The sequence below is a fragment of the Tamandua tetradactyla genome, chromosome 5 (genome assembly GCF_023851605.1).
Source record: "Tamandua tetradactyla isolate mTamTet1 chromosome 5, mTamTet1.pri, whole genome shotgun sequence".
NCBI lineage: Eukaryota > Metazoa > Chordata > Mammalia > Pilosa > Myrmecophagidae > Tamandua > Tamandua tetradactyla.
Genome location: NC_135331.1, coordinates 12,113 through 31,923, shown reverse-complemented (window position 1 = coordinate 31,923; position 19,811 = coordinate 12,113). Strand labels below are relative to the sequence as shown.

Below are 19,811 nucleotides of genomic sequence, written 5' to 3'. Positions count from 1 at the left end.
TATTACTTTTGTCACATTTGCATAATGTTGTACCTTATAACTCATCAATATAAACCAGTTTATTGTGTTTCAAAAATGTCAAGGGATGCTAAATTTTAATGATAATGCCACACTTGATTGAATAACAAAGCCAAATGTTTATGGTTAGAATAAATCAACACACAATGTGTATTTATAATAGTACAATTTTCTGTGGATGTCAGAAAAAAAAGTCCTGAATTATGCCATATATATTGAGAGTATTTCTCACAAAAGGATTTTTACCTGTTTTGTCCTATTCTGCTTTACTTGACAATTAATGCTTAAACTAGTATCTATTATTATTATATGTAGATCATCTTTAATCCTTTTTGTAATATATGGCATTAAATTAAGAAATAAAAACTGAACACTACTAAAAAGTAAGAAGCTTTTAAGAATTTAAAATAAAGATTATCAATGATTTCAGGCCTGAACATGTTTTAATAGTTTTCTTACCACGGATTTGATATGTGAGGCCCCCAAAACTATGTATGAACACAAAGACACCAAATCCTTAGCTTACACAATAATTCACTATATGCATTAAGGCTGTTAACTCATATTCAAATATTTAGACATTCACATTAACTCAGCGTACAGACGTCAGGTGGGGTGAACTTTGGCTCCTACAAAAATTATTTTGAATGGCCACTTTTGAAACTAGGGGCGTTCTTTATGAGTTAAACATATAAGATTAGGTATTAGTAGCTGTGATTTTTAAAATACCTCTAATTGCTTTTAATTCTCAATATAAAAGTAAAATCTGTTTAATACAGAACAGTTAGAAAATACAGAATTTTATATGAAAAAAACACTAACTCCAACCCACCACCCAGAGAGAACTACTATTAACATCTTAAGTAATTCCTTCCAGTATTTTTTTGATGCATAAACACATTTTTTAAAAAGCAGAATTTCTTACTTATTGCATTTTCAGTGTTATATTCTGACACTTAAAAAATTTAAGATTATATTTTGAGCTTTTTCCTATATTACTTCATGATCTTAAATGGCTGCTAATACAAACTGGATTTTGAATGTGCCATAATTTATTTACTTAGTACCCAATTAGTAGATATTAAGGCTATTTCCAATTTTGTTCTTTTAAATAATATTATAATAAACATTGTCAATAAGTTTTTGTCTGTATCTCTGATTATTTAGGATAAATTCCTCCTACTGAGACACTTGCTACATACTGCAAAACGACCTTCCAGAGTATCTTTGTGGGAATGCATGTGTGCATGGTGGTGTGTTTTTGCTTTAATCAATTAAATCAATCATTAGGAATGATCATCTTACAGCACTGGATATTGTTAATGAAAATGTTTAATGGTTAATTTATACTTTTATTTAGTGATCTTCTGTATCTGGTGCCTATTTTTAATTGGTATGTTTTTTTTTATTAAGTATGAGCTGTTTATATAAGGTATAAATGACTGTTTAATTTTAAATTTATTTTATTTTGTTCCAATGCATCATTCGTCTATTTGTTTATTATGGAATTTTTGAAATGCATTTAAGTTTTAAAAATGCAATTATACAGGGATATATTCATACACCAAATAATCTATCCATGGTACACAATTAATGGCTTATGTTATCAACATATAGTTGTGCATTTATCACCACAATCAATTCTAGAAAATTTTCATTACTCCAAGAAAAAAAAGAAAAAGAAAAAGTAAACTAGGAGCATAAAAGAAAGAAAAAAATGGGAGTGGGATAAGGAGTATGGGATGTTTGGTATGTTCTTTTTAATCATATCACTTCTTGCTAAGTAGAATTTCCATTTTACATAAAAGAGGGGGAACTGTTTAAATGAGATATAAGAAGACGCCATCGAAACATACATATTTATATGAAAAGGGCTTATATATAATGGGAAAAAGTAATGAGAAACCAGTAAGAAACATCTTGAGAAAGAGGGACATATTAGGAAAATGAGAATATTAGTAAGTGAAGTCAAATGTCAAGTTTAATGTCTTTTGGATTATTTGTGGAAAAAGATGAATTCATTTTTATTAATAGAGAAATCTGTCTAAAAAGATAATAATAATGATAATTACTAATATACCAGGTATTTTTTAAGTGCTTTACATGTAACTCATTTTAATCCTACACAGAAGGTATGTTATGACACCTATGACACCTTTTTATTTATGATAATAATGATAACAGTAATAATAAAAAGTGTTTAGCTCCAAACTAGTTTTTTCTCTCTGTTATGGCTCAAATGTGAATAACACACTGGGCATCATGGTTTATGGATTTAGCACCCAACCCAGGCACTTTACTGCTTTGTAAATTTGTAAATATCCAACCCCAGTATACTAATACTATATGAAATAATGTTATTTCCATCCAATAGCAGAGAAATTGAGACTCACAGGGACAATGCCATATATTAAAGGATGATAAAGCTTAATTAAACTCCTGTTCTGGCGGAAACCAAATCCTATATGGTCTTCATTAAGTCCAAGCAAATGAACATTGAGACACAAGCTTGGCAAATCAGAAGGTATAACATCTAATGCGCAACACGGAGGAGCACCAAGTGAATTTCAGCACCTGTCTGTGCCTATCAAAGTGAATAGCACATAGTAGGCCTTTAATAAAGTTTTGCCTAACAGAATGAAAGAAAAATTAATATGAAAACCCAAAAGACATTCAAATCAATGAAAGCACAACCAACTGTAACATATTGAATGAACAGCTACTAAACACCTATCCTAATGCTAAGTAACATGGATCATCCAGAAGAAATGCTACCTGACCAGATCGCCCTGTGTTGTGAGGTTGAAATCAAAGAGCAAGTGGAAGAGGCCTTCCTCCTCAGTTATCAGTTATGCTGCCATCAGGAAAGGATGGCCCAGACAGGTCAGATGGACCAGCGGTCCACTCTCATGCAGTAGGTCTTGATATTTTACACTTCAAACTAACCATCCTTCTGTGCTAAATAATGCACAGAGCTCTGTCTTAGTAACTTTTACCACCTAACACTCATTAATGACATTAATGGCATCAGTATATGAATGCTTCTGTTCATGGCCTAAATATTTATTTATTTTAATGGATCCTGTCTCATTATGGACAACTGGTACATCAAGAAAACTACAAAATCTCTCTTGCCCCCATCTCTACCAATAATTACTCAAGGGTATAACAGAGTAAATAGTCTTAAGTTTCCATTTTTATTCTTTTTTGTTTGTTTTTGTTTTTTGCGTGCACGGGCAGGCACCGGAAATCGAACCTGGGTCTCCGGCATGACAGGCGAGAACTTTGTAACTGAGCCACCATCCCACCTCCTTAAGTTTCCATTTTTTAGGCTCAATAAATAGGATTATCACTTCCTCTTCACATAACATAAAAGAAAATGAAACAACTTTCTTTTTAGCTTTGATTTCCACCTCCATATTCAGAAAGATATGTAGTTGATGTTGAGTGAAATAAAAATAGCATGCCATACATGCAATAATGATCATCATTTTAATGATTAACTTTATGTAATGTGATGATTTGGTCTGATTAATATTACAGGCATCATACTGTGGAAATTATGAAACAACTTAATTTACTATAATTAAAAGCATGATGCCAAATCATTTTTAGATTGCATATAGGCAAAGTGAGCATAGGTTATAAACTATAATGAGCAGAACTCAAAGCAGCAGACATTAAATTCCAGAATAACTACTAATATGCCAATGCTTGAGAAGATAAGAAACAATATTCTTTGTAAAGACAATTCTTCAATAGTTATATTTTAAACATGTGACCAATCCTATATTAATACAAAGACCTCAGAAATGTCATTTGGGATCTTCTTTGGTGGTCTGCCTTGACCACTGAGATCCTGGACAATTTTACCTCTCATTGTAGGACATACCACAAACCATTCATAACAGTAAGAGTACCAGTCACGCGTAAATTTACCATATACTAAGTCTCTATTATGTACCAAAAATTGTGCTATGAGCTATATTATTACTAAAATAATTCCTGCCTTCAAAAACCTCACAGAGGCAGACACATAAGCAAGTATGGTCAGTGTGTTAATGTATAAACAGTATGTTACAATGGCACACGCACTCAAAAAGGACAATTTACATAGCTGTAATGTAGGCTAAGTAAATTCTGTTCAAACTAATTCTGAAGGATAAGGGGAAGTAAGTTACTGGAAAGGAAATTATTAGCAGCTAGTATGCTGCTGTCTTTCCCTTGAGGAGGGAAGGTATATCTGAAGAAAGAAATAAGGTTAATTTAATCAAATCTCCTTGTAAATATGCTACTGGGAAACAAACCATGGGCATTTCTTCATAAGTGAGAGAGCCCTTATCTATGAAATGCTTTTAGCAGAATGTATTTGTTCTATCTAGGATTGCTATGGCTAAAAAATTAAAATCCTAGAAAATATAGAAAGATATATTGCAGTGGGTTGGAACCATCCACCTCAGAAAAACAAGTTAAACTTAATCCATTCCTATGGGTGTGGACCCATCCCAAAACTGTGTAAATAAGATCTCTTCAAAATGTTACTTCAGCCAAGGTGTGGCCTAAATGGATCAGGTTGAGTTTTAATCTGGATTACTGGAACCCTTTATAAGCAAAGTGAAATTCAGAAAAAGCTGAACGGAGCAGCCAGAAGAGCAGGGAGAGGCAAGGAGAGGCATCCATTGCCATGTGGCAGAACAGTCAAGGACCAAGGATCACTGGCAGCTGGTCACAGAATGCCAGTCTTCTGAAAGAAAACATCAACTTGATAATATCTTGATTTTGGACTTCTTCTAGGTTCAGAACCATGAGTCACTAAATTCCCATTCTTTAAGCCAACCCATTGCATGATATTTGCTGTAGTAATGAGGGAACTAAAATATGGGACATGACTCCCTGGAAAGACTCATGTAAGATAACATATATAACAATCTGAGTGCAAACAGGAGATGGTTCATAACTGAAGCAGCTTCCTTTGGTGTAAGTGGCGGAGTTATCACAGATTGCTTAGAGATCTCATATGCTAATCTGTGTTAGAGCACATCCTTATGCAGCAAAAAGGAGCCTGGTGGTCATGCACCTCTCCTTGTTTACTCAACATTTTGCATTTACTCTTATTCTTGGGATTATTAATAAAGCTTAATGCAGAGTGAGGTCTCTACCTGTGAGTCTGATTTCACAACCTGATCTTCTGATTATCTTGGTTACCAAGGAGATGAAGGAGGATAACGGAGTTGCAGGAAGAGGCAGCAAATTATGCCCATCTTGATCTTAGAGCCCTTAATTTGCTAAAATAGTCCTGAAAATATTTTATGATTTTTGGCTTGTACAAATTCACAGAATGGTGGAAATACACAACGATTTTAAGATGCTCATTATTCTCTGGTATATACAAGCAAGGTCTGTAATTATTATTTTTACTTGAGCAGAGAAGTTTGCTAAAATCACAAGCCAAGATTCCTTTTTAACCTGCTATGATGTTATACAATTCACTGATGTTCTCTTTTCACTTTTGTTTAATTTTCAAATTGAAGAATCTTGAACATAAAGAAACATTGCTCCATGTGGCAGTTGCAATACACATTGGATAAATGCAGTTGCCCTTTAACTATGTAACCATTGAGCTGCATCATCCGGAAAGGCACAGGATAATTTAGAGGTTTAATGTCTTGATATAACATCATAAAATTCACACATATTTTAACAGAAAAATAGTATTTTTAAATATTACTCATTTATGATTCACAATGTTTTCTTAAATCCAAGTAGCTCGTATCGCCTCTCATCCTGGATTCTGTCGGAGTCAAGCACAACTGGTTGCTGCTGGGGTTTCTCACGAAATGATCTCCATAACTTGGTGTCTTTGCAGTAGCTTTTTCAATCTTGAAATGCTCCTTTGCACATATTCTGCACAAATCATGACCCTCTGTGTTCTTTTGTAACCTGCTAATCCTCTATGACTCTGATAACTTCTAATAATTTTGACTTTTTATGTATAACTTAATTATATTTCATTCTTTAAAATCCTTAGCTATCCTTTAGAGACTGAAAACTAGGGATTATTAAATTTTTAAAAGCTACTTTCATGTTACTTGGATATTATAAAGTGATAAAATGACAAGTTAAAATTAAAATAAAACTAAATACTTTAAAATTATCAGAAATAATTTTGAGGCATATTTATGTGCTATATACATTAACTACATATTGTGAGTATTTATATTCATTTAATGTCTCTGTACAAGGTTTTCATTGCCCTAAGATGTTGGTTTATTCAACACAGACCACTGAGCTGCTGCCGTGGTCAGTCATTGCTGCATACCTTGAGTCGAAACCAAGTTGAATGAACTACACTTGAAGGAGCTAGCACTTTAACTTATGAGATGAGCATAAAGTAATAACTTTAATTATAAATGCTATAATAGCAGGAAGTCTACAGTGCTGTAAGAGCACACAGAAGGTAGATTTAATTTGGGAGGGAATCAGAGAAATCTTCAAAGAGAAAATGACAGCTGGAGCAGATCTTTGAGAATGAGCTTACTTTTTTAAAAGGAAAAGATACATTTAAAAAGAAGGTAAGCTCTTCATTTTCAGCAATTTATGCATAGTCTTTCATTGTTCAGGCATATTTTTGTGTTTTGAATTGTATGGAATAACCAACATGTGTATTTTAGGTTAATACAAATTACTTTTAAAATTTTTCACTTTATGGGACAAGAAAAGAAGACATTGAAAAGCTGAAATAAATGTCATTAATGGGAGAGAGGCTTCCAACTTTCATATAAAAGTTAACAGAGGGGGTTGCAAAGGTAGTTCAGCGGTAGAATTCTCGCCTGCGATGCAGGAGACCCAGGTTCGAGTCCCAGCCCATGCAATTCCCAAAATAAACAAGCAAACAAGCAAATAAACAAAAAAACAAAACAAAAGATTGTACCAATGGTGCTGCAATAACGGGATACTCAGAAGGAAAAAGAATGAAATGTGACCCCGCCATAGAGCACACACAATAATAATAATAATAAATAAATAATAAATGTTAAAAGTTATCAGCCTAATAACATTTTACAGTTATTTACTAAGACTTGCAGTGACATGCCAGTTTACAATGTTCACTGTTAACAAATCTGTGTGCATATAGATATATATACATACATGTATACATACACATATGGATAAGCTACATTTAACATATATAAATGATTGCTAGGGCTTTATGAAAGGTATATAGTATTTAGCTCAATAGATGTTCCTAATTAACAACGTAAAACAACAAAACTTTTTTTGAATTTTCAAAATAGTTATGCTTTCAAAATGCATAATCTTGAAAGGGTGCAGGCTTTTGCTGGCTTCTAGTATATTTACAGTCTTTCTTTTTTTTCTTTTACTCACCATCTGAATTATCAAATGTAGTGTTGAAATCTGACAACTTCACCTGTCAGCTTCTTTGATATCCATGCCTTGACTACAGCAAATTTTACCTCATCAACTGACTGGAGATATATTAATTGCAACTTGTTTCAAGTGCAATATTTATAGATATTGCCAAATTTTTCAGTTGCTGTCATTCTCACAAGGAGACATAACCCTCCTGTCCAGATTCCATATCATTCATATATTGTTCTCTGATGAACAAAATATAGAATTTGGGTAATGGAAGGAATCATAAAAAGCATATAGTTCTAATGCTAGTTTTAGATGGGTATACTAAGGCTAGAATATAAAACCTAGAGGCAAGAGCACCAGCTATTAATTCATTCCTTTTCAAGCATTCTATTCTAGTTTCTTATACTATACCAAATTTTTACACCTCTCAAAAATGTAAACACATACAGATCCTTGTAATGTCATTTCATGACATTCACAATATATTAAAGGTGTATTTTATTATCTTAGCACTAGGAAAGCCTCTAATGACCATTAATTAACTTTGCATGCCTAGGAGCAATTGGCTGTTTGTTTATTTTTAGGTACCTTCATATCACCAATCAGGCTAACAGGTCTCTGATTATTTTCCATAAAGAACACCAACTCAAATGATGTGCAGGTGCCAAATAAGAGCTACTATAAGCATCACCCTTTACTAAGAAAAATTAAATTTGTCATCTTACACTTTATTTTCTAAAAATAGTCCCAGTTTCCTATTTCTAGTAATTAAATAAAAGCTAGGAAGCATCAGTTATTTGCAGAAAAATGAATGTTTAGTCGGCAAGATATGATGATAAAATATCTATGGATGGAGCTCTAACACGATCACTTTATATTAGAAATGTCTCAAAGAGGCTATAGGAAATGATACATGAATTACATATTTTGCAGTATGTTCCGTGGTACCAGAAGGAATCAAGTACAAGGCATTTTATTTCACATGAAGATGCATTATTTCAGAGTTGCAATAACATAGGAAGAAATTTTCAACCAACAGACCAAGCAATCTGGTACTTAATAAAAATAATCAAGTAGTACTAATTATCAAAGCAGTTGACTTTCTTAATAGTCAAATGAATGGAAGCAGGTATACCAAAATTAAAGTTAGTGTTTTGGTACTAGGGAATAGGATAGAGACTATTAACAGAAAAAAAGAGAATTAAGGATCTATTATGTTTTTTTGCTATTGGGAAATTGACCATGTGAACAATAGATTATTGAAATATTCTTTGTATGTCAGATTTTACTATTAAAATAACTTTGCATCATACCTCTGGGTAACAAATAATAGGAACTATAAAATCCTTCCCTGACCTTATCTTTTAAGTTTACCAATTCAAGCAGGTCTGTTGAGTACTGACCTTCATGCCTCCTTTTAGGGATTCCCAACTGCCTAAAGCATTCTTGCAGTTCTATCTGATCTGTCAACAGCTTTTAATACCAGCATTTTGGGGGATTCTGTTATCCTGTGAAATTTAATCTCACCTATTTAAGCTTGCAGAAAGTACTGGAGGGAATTATTAACAGATTTTCCCTCATCTTCTTAGAGGATAGTGCTGAGTGATTGGCTGGTTTCCCTAAGGACTCATGGCTGAGAAGCGCTAGTTTGTCAGTAGCATCCTATTTAGCATGTGTGTGAGGCCACGAGGGAAACTGAAAGACATTTGGAATCAAAATTGCATCAATATGCTGATGATGTCTCCGTATCCTCATTTCATCAAACCTATATCCTCTAGCCTGAGTGCTTTCTTAACTAAGATGAAAAATGCTCCCAAATAGCACACTGCTTATGGTTCTAATTAGACAAATGGAAACAACATTGATGGTACTTTAAGAACTTTACCTAGGAACTTCTTAAAAATGCAACTTCTCAGGCCTACCCTTGAATTACCGCATCAGAAATTCTGAGGCTGGTCCCAACAATCTGGGGCTGGGACCCACTGATCAGCCCTCCGGGTAATCCTGACACACAGAACAGTTTTAGAACAACTGCATCAGAGAAATGGGATGGAGGTGTTCCTCCAGAATCTGCTGGTAGTGTGTCCTAGGTTTGTAAATTTAGATATCCTGGATCCAAATATTTTAATACCCATCGTTTCAAGAAATTCCACATTAAATATAACTGCCTTTGTTATAATACCCAATTGTCACCAAAGGATAAGTGAACCTTACGTTGTTCTGCATTTTCTTCCCTTCCCAAATTATGAGCATCTGAGAACTAGACTGCGCATTAAATATATGTATATACATGCTGATCTGAACCAATCAAACTACTCAAACCCCAGTCGGTCTTGGTTAATCTGCCTTATTTTATTTTTCACTTATCTACTTATCTAATAGTAGCTTCTATCAATTTTTAGGTAATATGATCTTCCAAATAAAAACTTTTAATGCCCTAATGGTGAGGCATTTTACTAACAGACAAATCTTGTCATTCCCGAATTGCGCTCAGAGTCTAGAGCCATTAAACAATGCATACATTTGAGGAAAAAATTCAAAATGTCCCTGCTCCTTAATCTTCACTTATTTTAAATAAACCAAGTGTGGATGATGTGCATGTGGGCTGAGGTAGAAAGCCAAGGAGAGATAGAAGAAATTGAAGGAAATGAGTACAGTATTGAATTCTTCATGTTGGTTAAAAATATGTCCAAGAACTTAATCTCTCAAAAACCCTTATCTTGGAGTAGATACATGTTATTGAACTTCCACTCTTCCTGACTTTCTGGTTTCATGAATGTTAGCACTGTGATATCATACGCCCTCTTTTGATGTACACAAAACCAAATAATGCCAATGAGGGACTGACACTGTAACCTCTACAAGCTCTGGAAGTCCTTCATGCTAAAAAAAACACAAGTACTGGCTGGCTAGTGAATGAACCCTGAAATCTTTTTGCCCCTGATAATATGTTACTTATTATTCCTTATCTCATTTTGAAGAATATGGCCTAAAATTACTAGATGACTTGGAAGATCTGACCCCTTTAAAGGCTAGAAGTCCTGGTGTTCACTTTCTTCAGAAAACATTCACAATTATTTGTGGAACCCTTTCTATGTGGCAACAATTGTGCAAGGCAGGGGGAAGACAAAAGTGACAAGAATGATGACCATGAATCCTAATCTCAGGAAGCTCATAGTCTAGTAGTTTAAAAACCAACCGTAACAAAAGTTGGGTTTTTTTGAGGGTTTTCAGGAAAGATGGCAGAGTAGGGAGCTCCAGTACTCAGACCTTCTACCAATACAGCTATTAAACAGGTAGGAACTGTCTGAAACAAGTATTTTGAAACTTCAGAGGCCAGAAGAACACTGCACAGCATCCAGGGAAGAGTAGGAGGAAGAGGCTGATAAATCACACTAAGGAACTCTAAATTGCTCTCTCTACCTGGGGGCTACTGGTGACCATCCCCCACTCTCATGGCAGGTTGCCTCGGGGTCCAGTCCAGGCTAGCTATTGCTGACAGAAAGGAATATAAAAATCCTCTTCTCCAAGAACAGATGTGTGCACCACCAATGACTGATCATGGCTTTTGATTAGAGAATTAGAATCACTGGTTTCCAGCTCTGAAGACAGCTATTGTTTCAATCCTACCCTGGACAAAGGTGGCAGAATTTTCCCTACAGCCAAAAGTAGCTAGAGACAAGAAAAGGAGTGTAAGAAAACAATAGGAGCAGGCAGACTGGGATAAAGACTTCCTGGCCTCAGATACCCAGGAGACAGAAGTCACTCCCCTGGGAAACAGAGGGACAACCAGCCTCCTATAAACAAAGGAACTCCAAAACAACTAACAAGCAAAAGCCCAGGACAACACAGATGCTCAGTAAGAAAGGAAAACCCTACACAGTGCATTTGCCTTAGACAGACCATCCTTATAGATTGACTGAAGCTCAAGGAAATTACTGTCTTATCACCAGCTGGTTATAAACCAGAAAACCAACATCACGGGGAGTAAACCCCCACCCAGTTAAGCTTTTTTTTTTTTTTTTTTTTTTTTTTAGGTACATGGTCTGGGAATCGAATCTGGCTCTCCTGCTTGGCAGGTGAGCATTCTACCACTGAACCACCTATGCACCCTCAGAGCTAACATTTTAAATACTAAAATTTAAAGTGTGCAACAAAAAAAGTATCAGATAAGCAAAGAAATAGGAAATTAGAGCCTATCCAAAGGAAGAGGATAAAAATACAGTAAGCAACAATTAAGAAGATGAGAATGTGAGCATACCAAACGGAACTTTTGAAAAAAAGGACCTTAAATCTGCTTAAGGATAAAAGAAAATAGAAAGAAAGAACTACTGCATATTAGGAAAACAATGAATGAACAATATGAAAGTCTAATAAAGAGATAGAAATTTTTAAAAGTAACCAAACAGAATTACTGGAGTTGAAACCATGATAACTGAAATGAAACATTCCGAGAAGGATTTCACAAAACAGATCCAAACAGGCATAGATGCTAAAATGCAAATTCATAAAAAGTAATGAAACTAGTAGAAGAAAGAATCAATGAATTTGAAGACAAGGCACTTGAATTGAAACAAGTCAAGCTGAGGAACAGAAAAATAACAGAAATATTAAAAGCCAAAATAGCCTAAGAAAGCTATAGGACACCCATGAATACACCAATATACATGTTTTGGGAATTATAGAATGAAAGGAAAGAGAGAAAAGGGCAGAACGACTAGTCAAAGAAATAATGATAGAGAACTTCCCAAACTTAGCAAAGTGAAAATGCACATTTAAGAAGCCAGAGAACATCAAACAGGGTAAACATGAAGAAAAATACACCCTGGTTGTATAGTAAGTACAATAACAAATGCAAAAGACAAGGAAAGAGGGCAGTGAGATGGTGGATCAGTGGCAGTTCTTGCTAGCCATACCGGAGACCCAGGTTCAATTCCTGTGCCTGTCCATGCAGAAATATAAAAAAAGAAAGAAAGAAAGACAAGGAGAGAATTCTGAATGCTGCAAGAGAAAAGCTATACCTTACATATAAGGGAATTCCAATATGATTGGGTGACAATTTCTCATCAGAAACTATGGAGCTAAGAAGTCATTGGTTGAAATACTTAAAGTGCTTAAGTAATACAACCACCAGCCAAGAATTTTTATCCAGCAAGACTCTTTCAAATATGAGTGAGAGATTAAGACACTTTAAAATAAACAAAGGCTGATGGAATATGTCACCACTTGTTCCAACCTACAAGGAATGTTCAAGGGAGTTCTTCAAACTGAAACAAAAGATACCAGACATTGGCTAAAAGCAGCATAATGAAATCAAGACCTGTGTTAAAGATAACCATTTGGGTAAGTATAAATGCCAGTAGTTGTATTATTTGGCATGTGTAATGCCATTTTTTAGTTTTGTAGTCCTACAGATGCTGTTTTAGTTTGCAGAAGTTGCCAGAATTGCAATATACCAGAAATGGAATGGCTTTTAAAATGGAAATTCAATAATTTGCAAGTTTACAGTTCTAAAGCCATGAAAATGTCCAAATTACTTTATGACGGCATATGGAGACCTGTGTGAGTTTTCTCTCTTCATTTCATAAGGCTTCCTGGGGGTGTTTTCTTTTGCATCCCAAAGGTCTCTGGCTGTTTGGGCTCTGTTGGTTCTGTTGGCTTTAAAGCTTTTTTCCAAAATGGTTCCTTCTTAAAGGGTTCCAGTAATCAACTCCACCTTGAATGGGTGGAGTCATATCTTCACAGAAAGCATCTAATCAAAAGTTACTACCCACCATTGGGTGAGTCACATCTCCATGGAAATAATCAAAAAGATCTCACCCATCAATACTGATGCTTTTCTGGGCACAAAACAGATCCAAACAGGCATAGATGCTAAAATGCAAATGCATAAAAATTAATGATAAATCTAGTTTTGAGGGGCATGCAATGCACAAAGATATAAGTGGGAGCATGTACAAAAAAAATGGCAGGAGAAAGATAGGTTAGTATAAACATATGTGCACACTATTGAACTTAAGTTGGTATCAAACCAAACATGATGTTATATACTTAGGGTGTTAAATTATAACCTATGGTAACCACAAGGAAGTCAGATTAAAAATACATCCAGAGAGAAATGAGAAGCAACTCAATATAGTACAATTTTAAAAGAAACTAAAGAAAATCTAAATAAATGGAAGGCTATTCCATGTTCATGGACTGGAAGGCTAAATATCACTAAGATGTTGATACTACACAAAGCAATTTATAGATTCAATGCAATCTTAATAAAAATTTCAACAGCCTTTTTGCAGAAATGGAAAAATCAATTATCAAATTTATATAAGGGCAAGGGCTCAAAAACTTGAAGCCATCTTAAAAAGGAAGAATGAAGTTGGAAGATGCACATTACCTAATCTTAAAACTTATTTCAAGGCCAAAGAAGTCACAAAAGCATGGCACTGACATAAGGACAGACATACACACCAACTGGATAGCACTGAGGGCTCAGATCAACTCTCACATTAATAGTCAAATGGTTTTTGACAAGGTGGCAAACACTACTAAATTGGGAAGGAATAGTCTCTTTAACCAATGGTGCTAGATTTCCATTTGCAAAAAAAAGAGGATTTCTACCTCACATGATATGCAAAAATCAATTCAAAATGTATCGAAGACCTAAGTACAAGAGCTAGAACTATTAAATTCTTAGGAGAAAACATAGGGGGGCATCTTTAGGACCTTGTGTTAGGCAAAGGTTTCTTAGACTTACACCCAAAGCATAAGCAACAAAAGAAAGAAATAGATAAATGGGACCTCATCAAACTCAAAACTTTTGTTCATCAAAGGACTTTATCATGGAAGTAAAATGACAACTTAAACAATGGGAGGAAATATTCGGAAACTATGTATCTGATATAGGATTAGTACCAGTATTTATAAAGAAATCTCTGAACTTTGCAACAAAAGGACAATGCAATTAGAAACGGGCAAAGACTTACGCTGACATCTCTCTCAAGAAGAAATACAAATGGCCTGATAACACATGAAAAGATGCTCCACATTGTTAGCTATCACAGAAGTGCAAATCTAAGCCACAATGAGATACCATATCACACCCCTTACAATGACTACTATTTAAAAAATGGAAAATAAGAAGTGTTGAAAGGATGTGGTGAAATAGGAACCCTCATTCATTGATGGTGGCAATGTAAAATCGCATATCCACTGTGGAGGATAATTTGTAGTTCCTCAGAAAGCTAAGTATAGAAATATCATATGACCTAACAATCCCACTACTAGACATATACCCAAAAGAATTGAAAACAAAGGCTCCATGAAATATTTGCACACCGATGTCTATAGCAGCATTACTTAAATTGCCAAAACTTGTAAGCAACCCAGGTGTTCATAAACAGAGGAATAGATAAATAAAATGTGTTATATACATACAATGGAATATTATTCAGTTGTAAAAAGGAATAAAGTCCTGATATATGAGACAGCATGGATGAACCATGAAGACATCATGTTAAGTGAAATAAATCAGACACAAAAGAACAGATATTGTATCATCTCACTGATTCAAAACAATTAGAATAAGCAAACAATTTTAAATAAATTAATTTTAAAAAATATTTTTTTTCTTGTGAGCTGACAATGAAAAAAACATCCGAAAATTTATTCTTCTGGTTTTAATTAAGTCCTAGATCCACCTAAGTACTTGATTCTACAATAAGCATGTGGCCTGTTAAGTCATAGACTCATTGTTCTTCTCAGTGCTTTGTTAACCAAATTTCAGCCACTGAGATCTGGCCTTCTAATTGAGTTGCACTAGACTCTGATACCTGACTCCCAAAGTCCAGTCACATTGGCCAACAACCTACTCCTTCAATTACTTCCTGACTAGTCTCACTGCTTTGAACCTAGTCACGTTTAGTCAATTCTCAGCACAATACCCCTTTTCAAATTTAAGCCAAGCCAGATCTTGTTGCTTCTGCACTCAGACCATTCCAGTGGGTTCCTTTCCCACTTAGAATAAAAGCTAAAGGCCTTATATATGCCTACAAGACCTCACCTCATGTGCCATACACTGCCCTATCTCACTCTTTTCCAGCCACACTGCTTTTTTTTAAATCTATTTCTAGAGGAGTAAGATCTTTCCTCAGTCAAGGCGCAATGCATTTGTCTTAGCTTGGAATGTTTTTCTTTCAGATGCCCACATTCTCTCAATTTCCTTCACTAGATACAAGTTCCACAAAGGCAGGAATTTCCATCTTATTTGTTCAGTGCTGTGCTACATTGCCTGATACATAACACATGCTCAATAAATATAGACTGATTAAATGAATGAAAAAATACATGAATGAATATTGAATTACTACAGCTAGGCTTTCAAGTAATTATCTGGTTCATTTTTGCATGTGAGTTCTATCTGAGACAGAAAGAATAGACACCATACATTTCTAGTCATCCTTGCTAATGGAAGGTGACAACAATGTAAGTGCTGAAATAAATTCATATTGCCAATCAGATTCATCTTTCCCTACCAACCCTTAGTCTTTTGTAACGAATGAAAACTTCCCTGACTTTGGAAACAGACAATCACCCTATGCTGTGCAGAGTGATACAAGGATGAAAACATTATAGATCCTGTCTTCTTTTCTGAGAAAACTAAGGTAATTCACTTAACTCTGCTATACCTATTTCCTTTTAATTTGTAGCATGATGCGATTGCACTAACTGACACCTAGGTTGCTTTCCAGAAAAATTCCTATGATTATAAGGCCCCCTTCACCTTGGATTTTGGAAAAAAGACAGAGTAGATTGGATGGGGAAAAAGCCCAGAGAATGAGTTGACATTTTGAAAGCCAGCCATGATCCAGCAGTGACTCTGATTTGTTAGTGAGATTAATCTATAATGTGATTAATATACATATGACAAATTACCTATTGACTACAGAGTTAAAACTCCTGCCTAGAATAGAGATTCCAAATATGTGCAGGCATTCTAAAGCAAAATCAAATTCATAATACTGATTTGGATAAAATGAATAATTTATCTTTCTATAAATATACTTGGTTTTTGTTCTCAGAACTAATATTCTTTGTAAGGCATTATCTTTCTCTAATCGCATTAAAATTTGAGAAGTCCTTGGTACATGTAACCAGCTTATTCCTCACCCAAGAGTAGCCCTAGTCAAATTTAAGGATGAAATTATTTTAAAACTGATGTCAATTTTAGCAAGTTAAAATTATTAATTCTGAATAGTGCTTAAATTAGAGCTCTTTTTAGAAAATAATCTGATTTTATTTCCTTCACAACAGCACAATGAATTGACTATAAATACGACCAAGGTTTATGTTTTTTTTTTTTTTTTTTTTTCCCTTCCAGCATGGGCAGGCTCTGGGAGTTGAACCCGGGTCTCCAGCATGGCAGGTGAGAATTCTGCCACTGAGTCACCATCGCCCGCTCAGTTTATGATTTTTAATGGAGGTTTTAAAATAGCTAAAGGAAAATCCAGAATGTCTCCAGTTATTATATTCCTCCAATATCCATATATTTTGTGAAGAGCACCTATTGTTCAAGATAGGAAGATTTAAATTTGGGTATTACTCATTAAATAGAGTACATTTCAAAGAGATTAACATTGAGAACAAGGAACCCTTCCATGTCGACAAAGATACATTTCTCATTTTATACAAATCAGTATTATACATTTTCTTTTTCTTTCAATGCATGAATTAGACAAAGCAATTAAGTATAGCCCAGAATTTTATCAACTTTGCATTTGCCAATTTCTAGGAAATTCGAATGATTTAAACTAGGGGGCCATGCATTAACAGCTTATCTCCTAAACTCTGTCGCATTACAACTCCGTATTTTTGGATGGTTCCATTTTACCTCCTCTGGGACAGCCCTTATATTAACAAAGCCTTTTCTGAAGACGATGAACACACGGCGGGCTCCACAACGTAAAGCGGATGTTGCACAGTCGAAGGCAGTGTCTCCAGCTCCAAGTACAATCACGGCTCCCCGGACCGATGGCAATGGAGAGTGACAGGCGCACATTCCTGAATGATGAAAGGAAAACCCCATTTTCAAGTAGAGAAACCATTTCTGCATGACAGCTCAAAAGATACTTGTACTCAAAGCAGTGTAAAATTGCATCTTGCAGTTTTCGAGGATGAGTGTCACTATCAAATTATTCTGCTTCATTGAAAGACAGTTTTATTCCCATTTTAAAAATATGCTCATATATGTAATTTCATACTCAGTACCTTTAGCAGCACTACCTTCTTTTTTTCCTTATAGAAGGATGGCTACCACATATTTTGAAGTGATAGGTGATAAAATGGAGTCAATTAAAATTATCTTTGTCAATGTTGTGATACGTATTTTTTTTAACTTAGTATCATTAAATTTGTCAGAAGAAAAAAGTGACTCTTTTAATCTGGGCCAATGATGTGCATATTTCATTAAAATACTGTGTATATTATCATATAATATTTCTAATATATAGCACAGGTAAACTTTGAAAACTAACATTGAATAAGTGCTTATTATAAAATTGAAGACTTCTGGAGAAACTATTTGCTTGTAATATTTAAGACTTTCTCCTTTTTACTGGTTTTCCCTGGTTCTGCTTTAAAAATTGAATAATAAAAGAAATATGACTTTCTAAGTGTTTATTTCTCAATGGCACCTATTTGAAGATTTGAAATCTATATATCCATGTGAAGATCCATGTGAAATATCAAAATGAAAGTGTTCTCTATATATCAGATAATGCTGCATCAGGTAAAATAAAACTGCTGATAAGACAAATCACTATAATTTCTGAAATGGCACCATGGATAGCATAGACCTGTAATTTCAATAAGTATAATCATTTTGTTTAGAAGAGTTCGTATTTGGGATTACACCATCGCCACTCTGTAATTCTCAAATGCATGTTACATACACTCTGACCTTTCCCAGCAAGGGCTGCAGACACACTAGCATCTAGTACTCCTGGGAAGAGGAAAATGGAGTTGGTGTTCATTTTTAACTTCAAACTTTTGCAGGTGATCTAATGCAGAACGTTTCTTTGCTTTTTAAATTGGGGGTGGGGGGAACGTAAGACAGCTTTCTCACGTGTAATTAGATGTTTGAATATCTGAATCACAGACTTTCTTTAAACATATATGTTTGAAAGATTTAGATTATCTGTTTTCTGAGAAAATATTATGGCTTTGCCATTAGTTCTACAACAACTCTGGTCAAGCCATAGCATAGTACAGGCTTAGTTTCAGGTTGCTTTTAAAAGTATATGAGGTGAGTGGGCCACAGTGGCTCAGTGGCAAGAACACTTCCCTGCCATGCCAGAGGACCCGGGTTCAATTCCTCGTGCCTGTCCGTGTTAAAAAAAAAAACTGTATGAAGTAACTTTCTCTGCTCAGAGACTACATGCCACCGTGTTTATCAAATTCTTTTACATTAGCTTCATAAAATCATAGTTCAAGAAGAGATCTCATATCTTTCTATCTGCATGGACACAAATAATATTAGATATGTTTGATTTGTCTTATTTTAAAGAGTTCCCAAAGTGAAGCTCCTGCTATTTCTTGTAAGAACACCTGGAATGCTTGTTATGGGCTCTATTACTTAGACATAATTTTCCATGATGCTGTTTAGAGCTGTATATAATCCAGTGAAAAACGCTTTGATGATGTTTGATTGGAAGAATGGACAAATAGATGATTCTGGCAAACTGTCCTAACAGGCTTTTCTATTCTACCTTGGTGTTAAGCAAGAAATTAATGTGAGATCTGTTCAACATACTACTGAGCTTAGATTTAAAATAAATGCATAAGGCATAAAACAACACAGGCACCATTAATAACAGAAGACAATATACTGTACCTGCTTTACTGCTTTTGGCTACAAGTGGCAGAAAGTCTTTGGATGTATAAAATCCCTGGTCCTGTGTCAGGCCTTCAAAGATTTCGTCTTTATTTGGTTCTGGCAAACCTAAGTAATAAAATGTTTATTAGCAGTAGGAAGGGCATGTCCTACTGGATGTTAAACAAATAAATAGAGAGATGCATTAAATAATGGGTTTCTTATGAAAAAAATAATTTAGGCGTAAATGACCAGAAAATAATATACCACAATGTAACAGATATCAGAGTATATCTTTAATCTATAATAAAGTAGACATAACAACTATCACACACACAAACAGAAACATATATATTTGCACACACACATTTGCAGTTGAGGAGAAAATCAATTTATATTCTTTCTTCACATTAAAAAAAATGTGTTAGATAAAACTGCCAATACATAAAAACCATAACAAAAATATAGATGTATATTTACTTAATCCCTGAATGTAACATGCTAAATATATCAGAACTGTAACAGAAAAATATAGCTGTATATTTAT

General features: G+C 34.6%; 1 protein-coding gene across 1 annotated transcript in view; it reads right to left on the bottom strand.

Moving 5' to 3' along the window:
* Nucleotides 1-19,387, bottom strand: part of LOC143682201 (dihydropyrimidine dehydrogenase [NADP(+)]-like) — a 58,394-nt gene extending 39,007 nt beyond the window's left edge. Inside the window, exons 1-2 of the mRNA XM_077159090.1 lie at nucleotides 19,286-19,387; nucleotides 17,285-17,454 (exon numbers count right to left, since the gene is read on the bottom strand). Of these exons, the coding sequence (XP_077015205.1) occupies nucleotides 17,285-17,452 (168 nt within the window). The 5' untranslated portion in view covers nucleotides 17,453-17,454; nucleotides 19,286-19,387. The remainder of the gene's footprint in view (nucleotides 1-17,284; nucleotides 17,455-19,285) is intronic.
* Nucleotides 19,388-19,811: the final 424 nt, after the last annotated feature.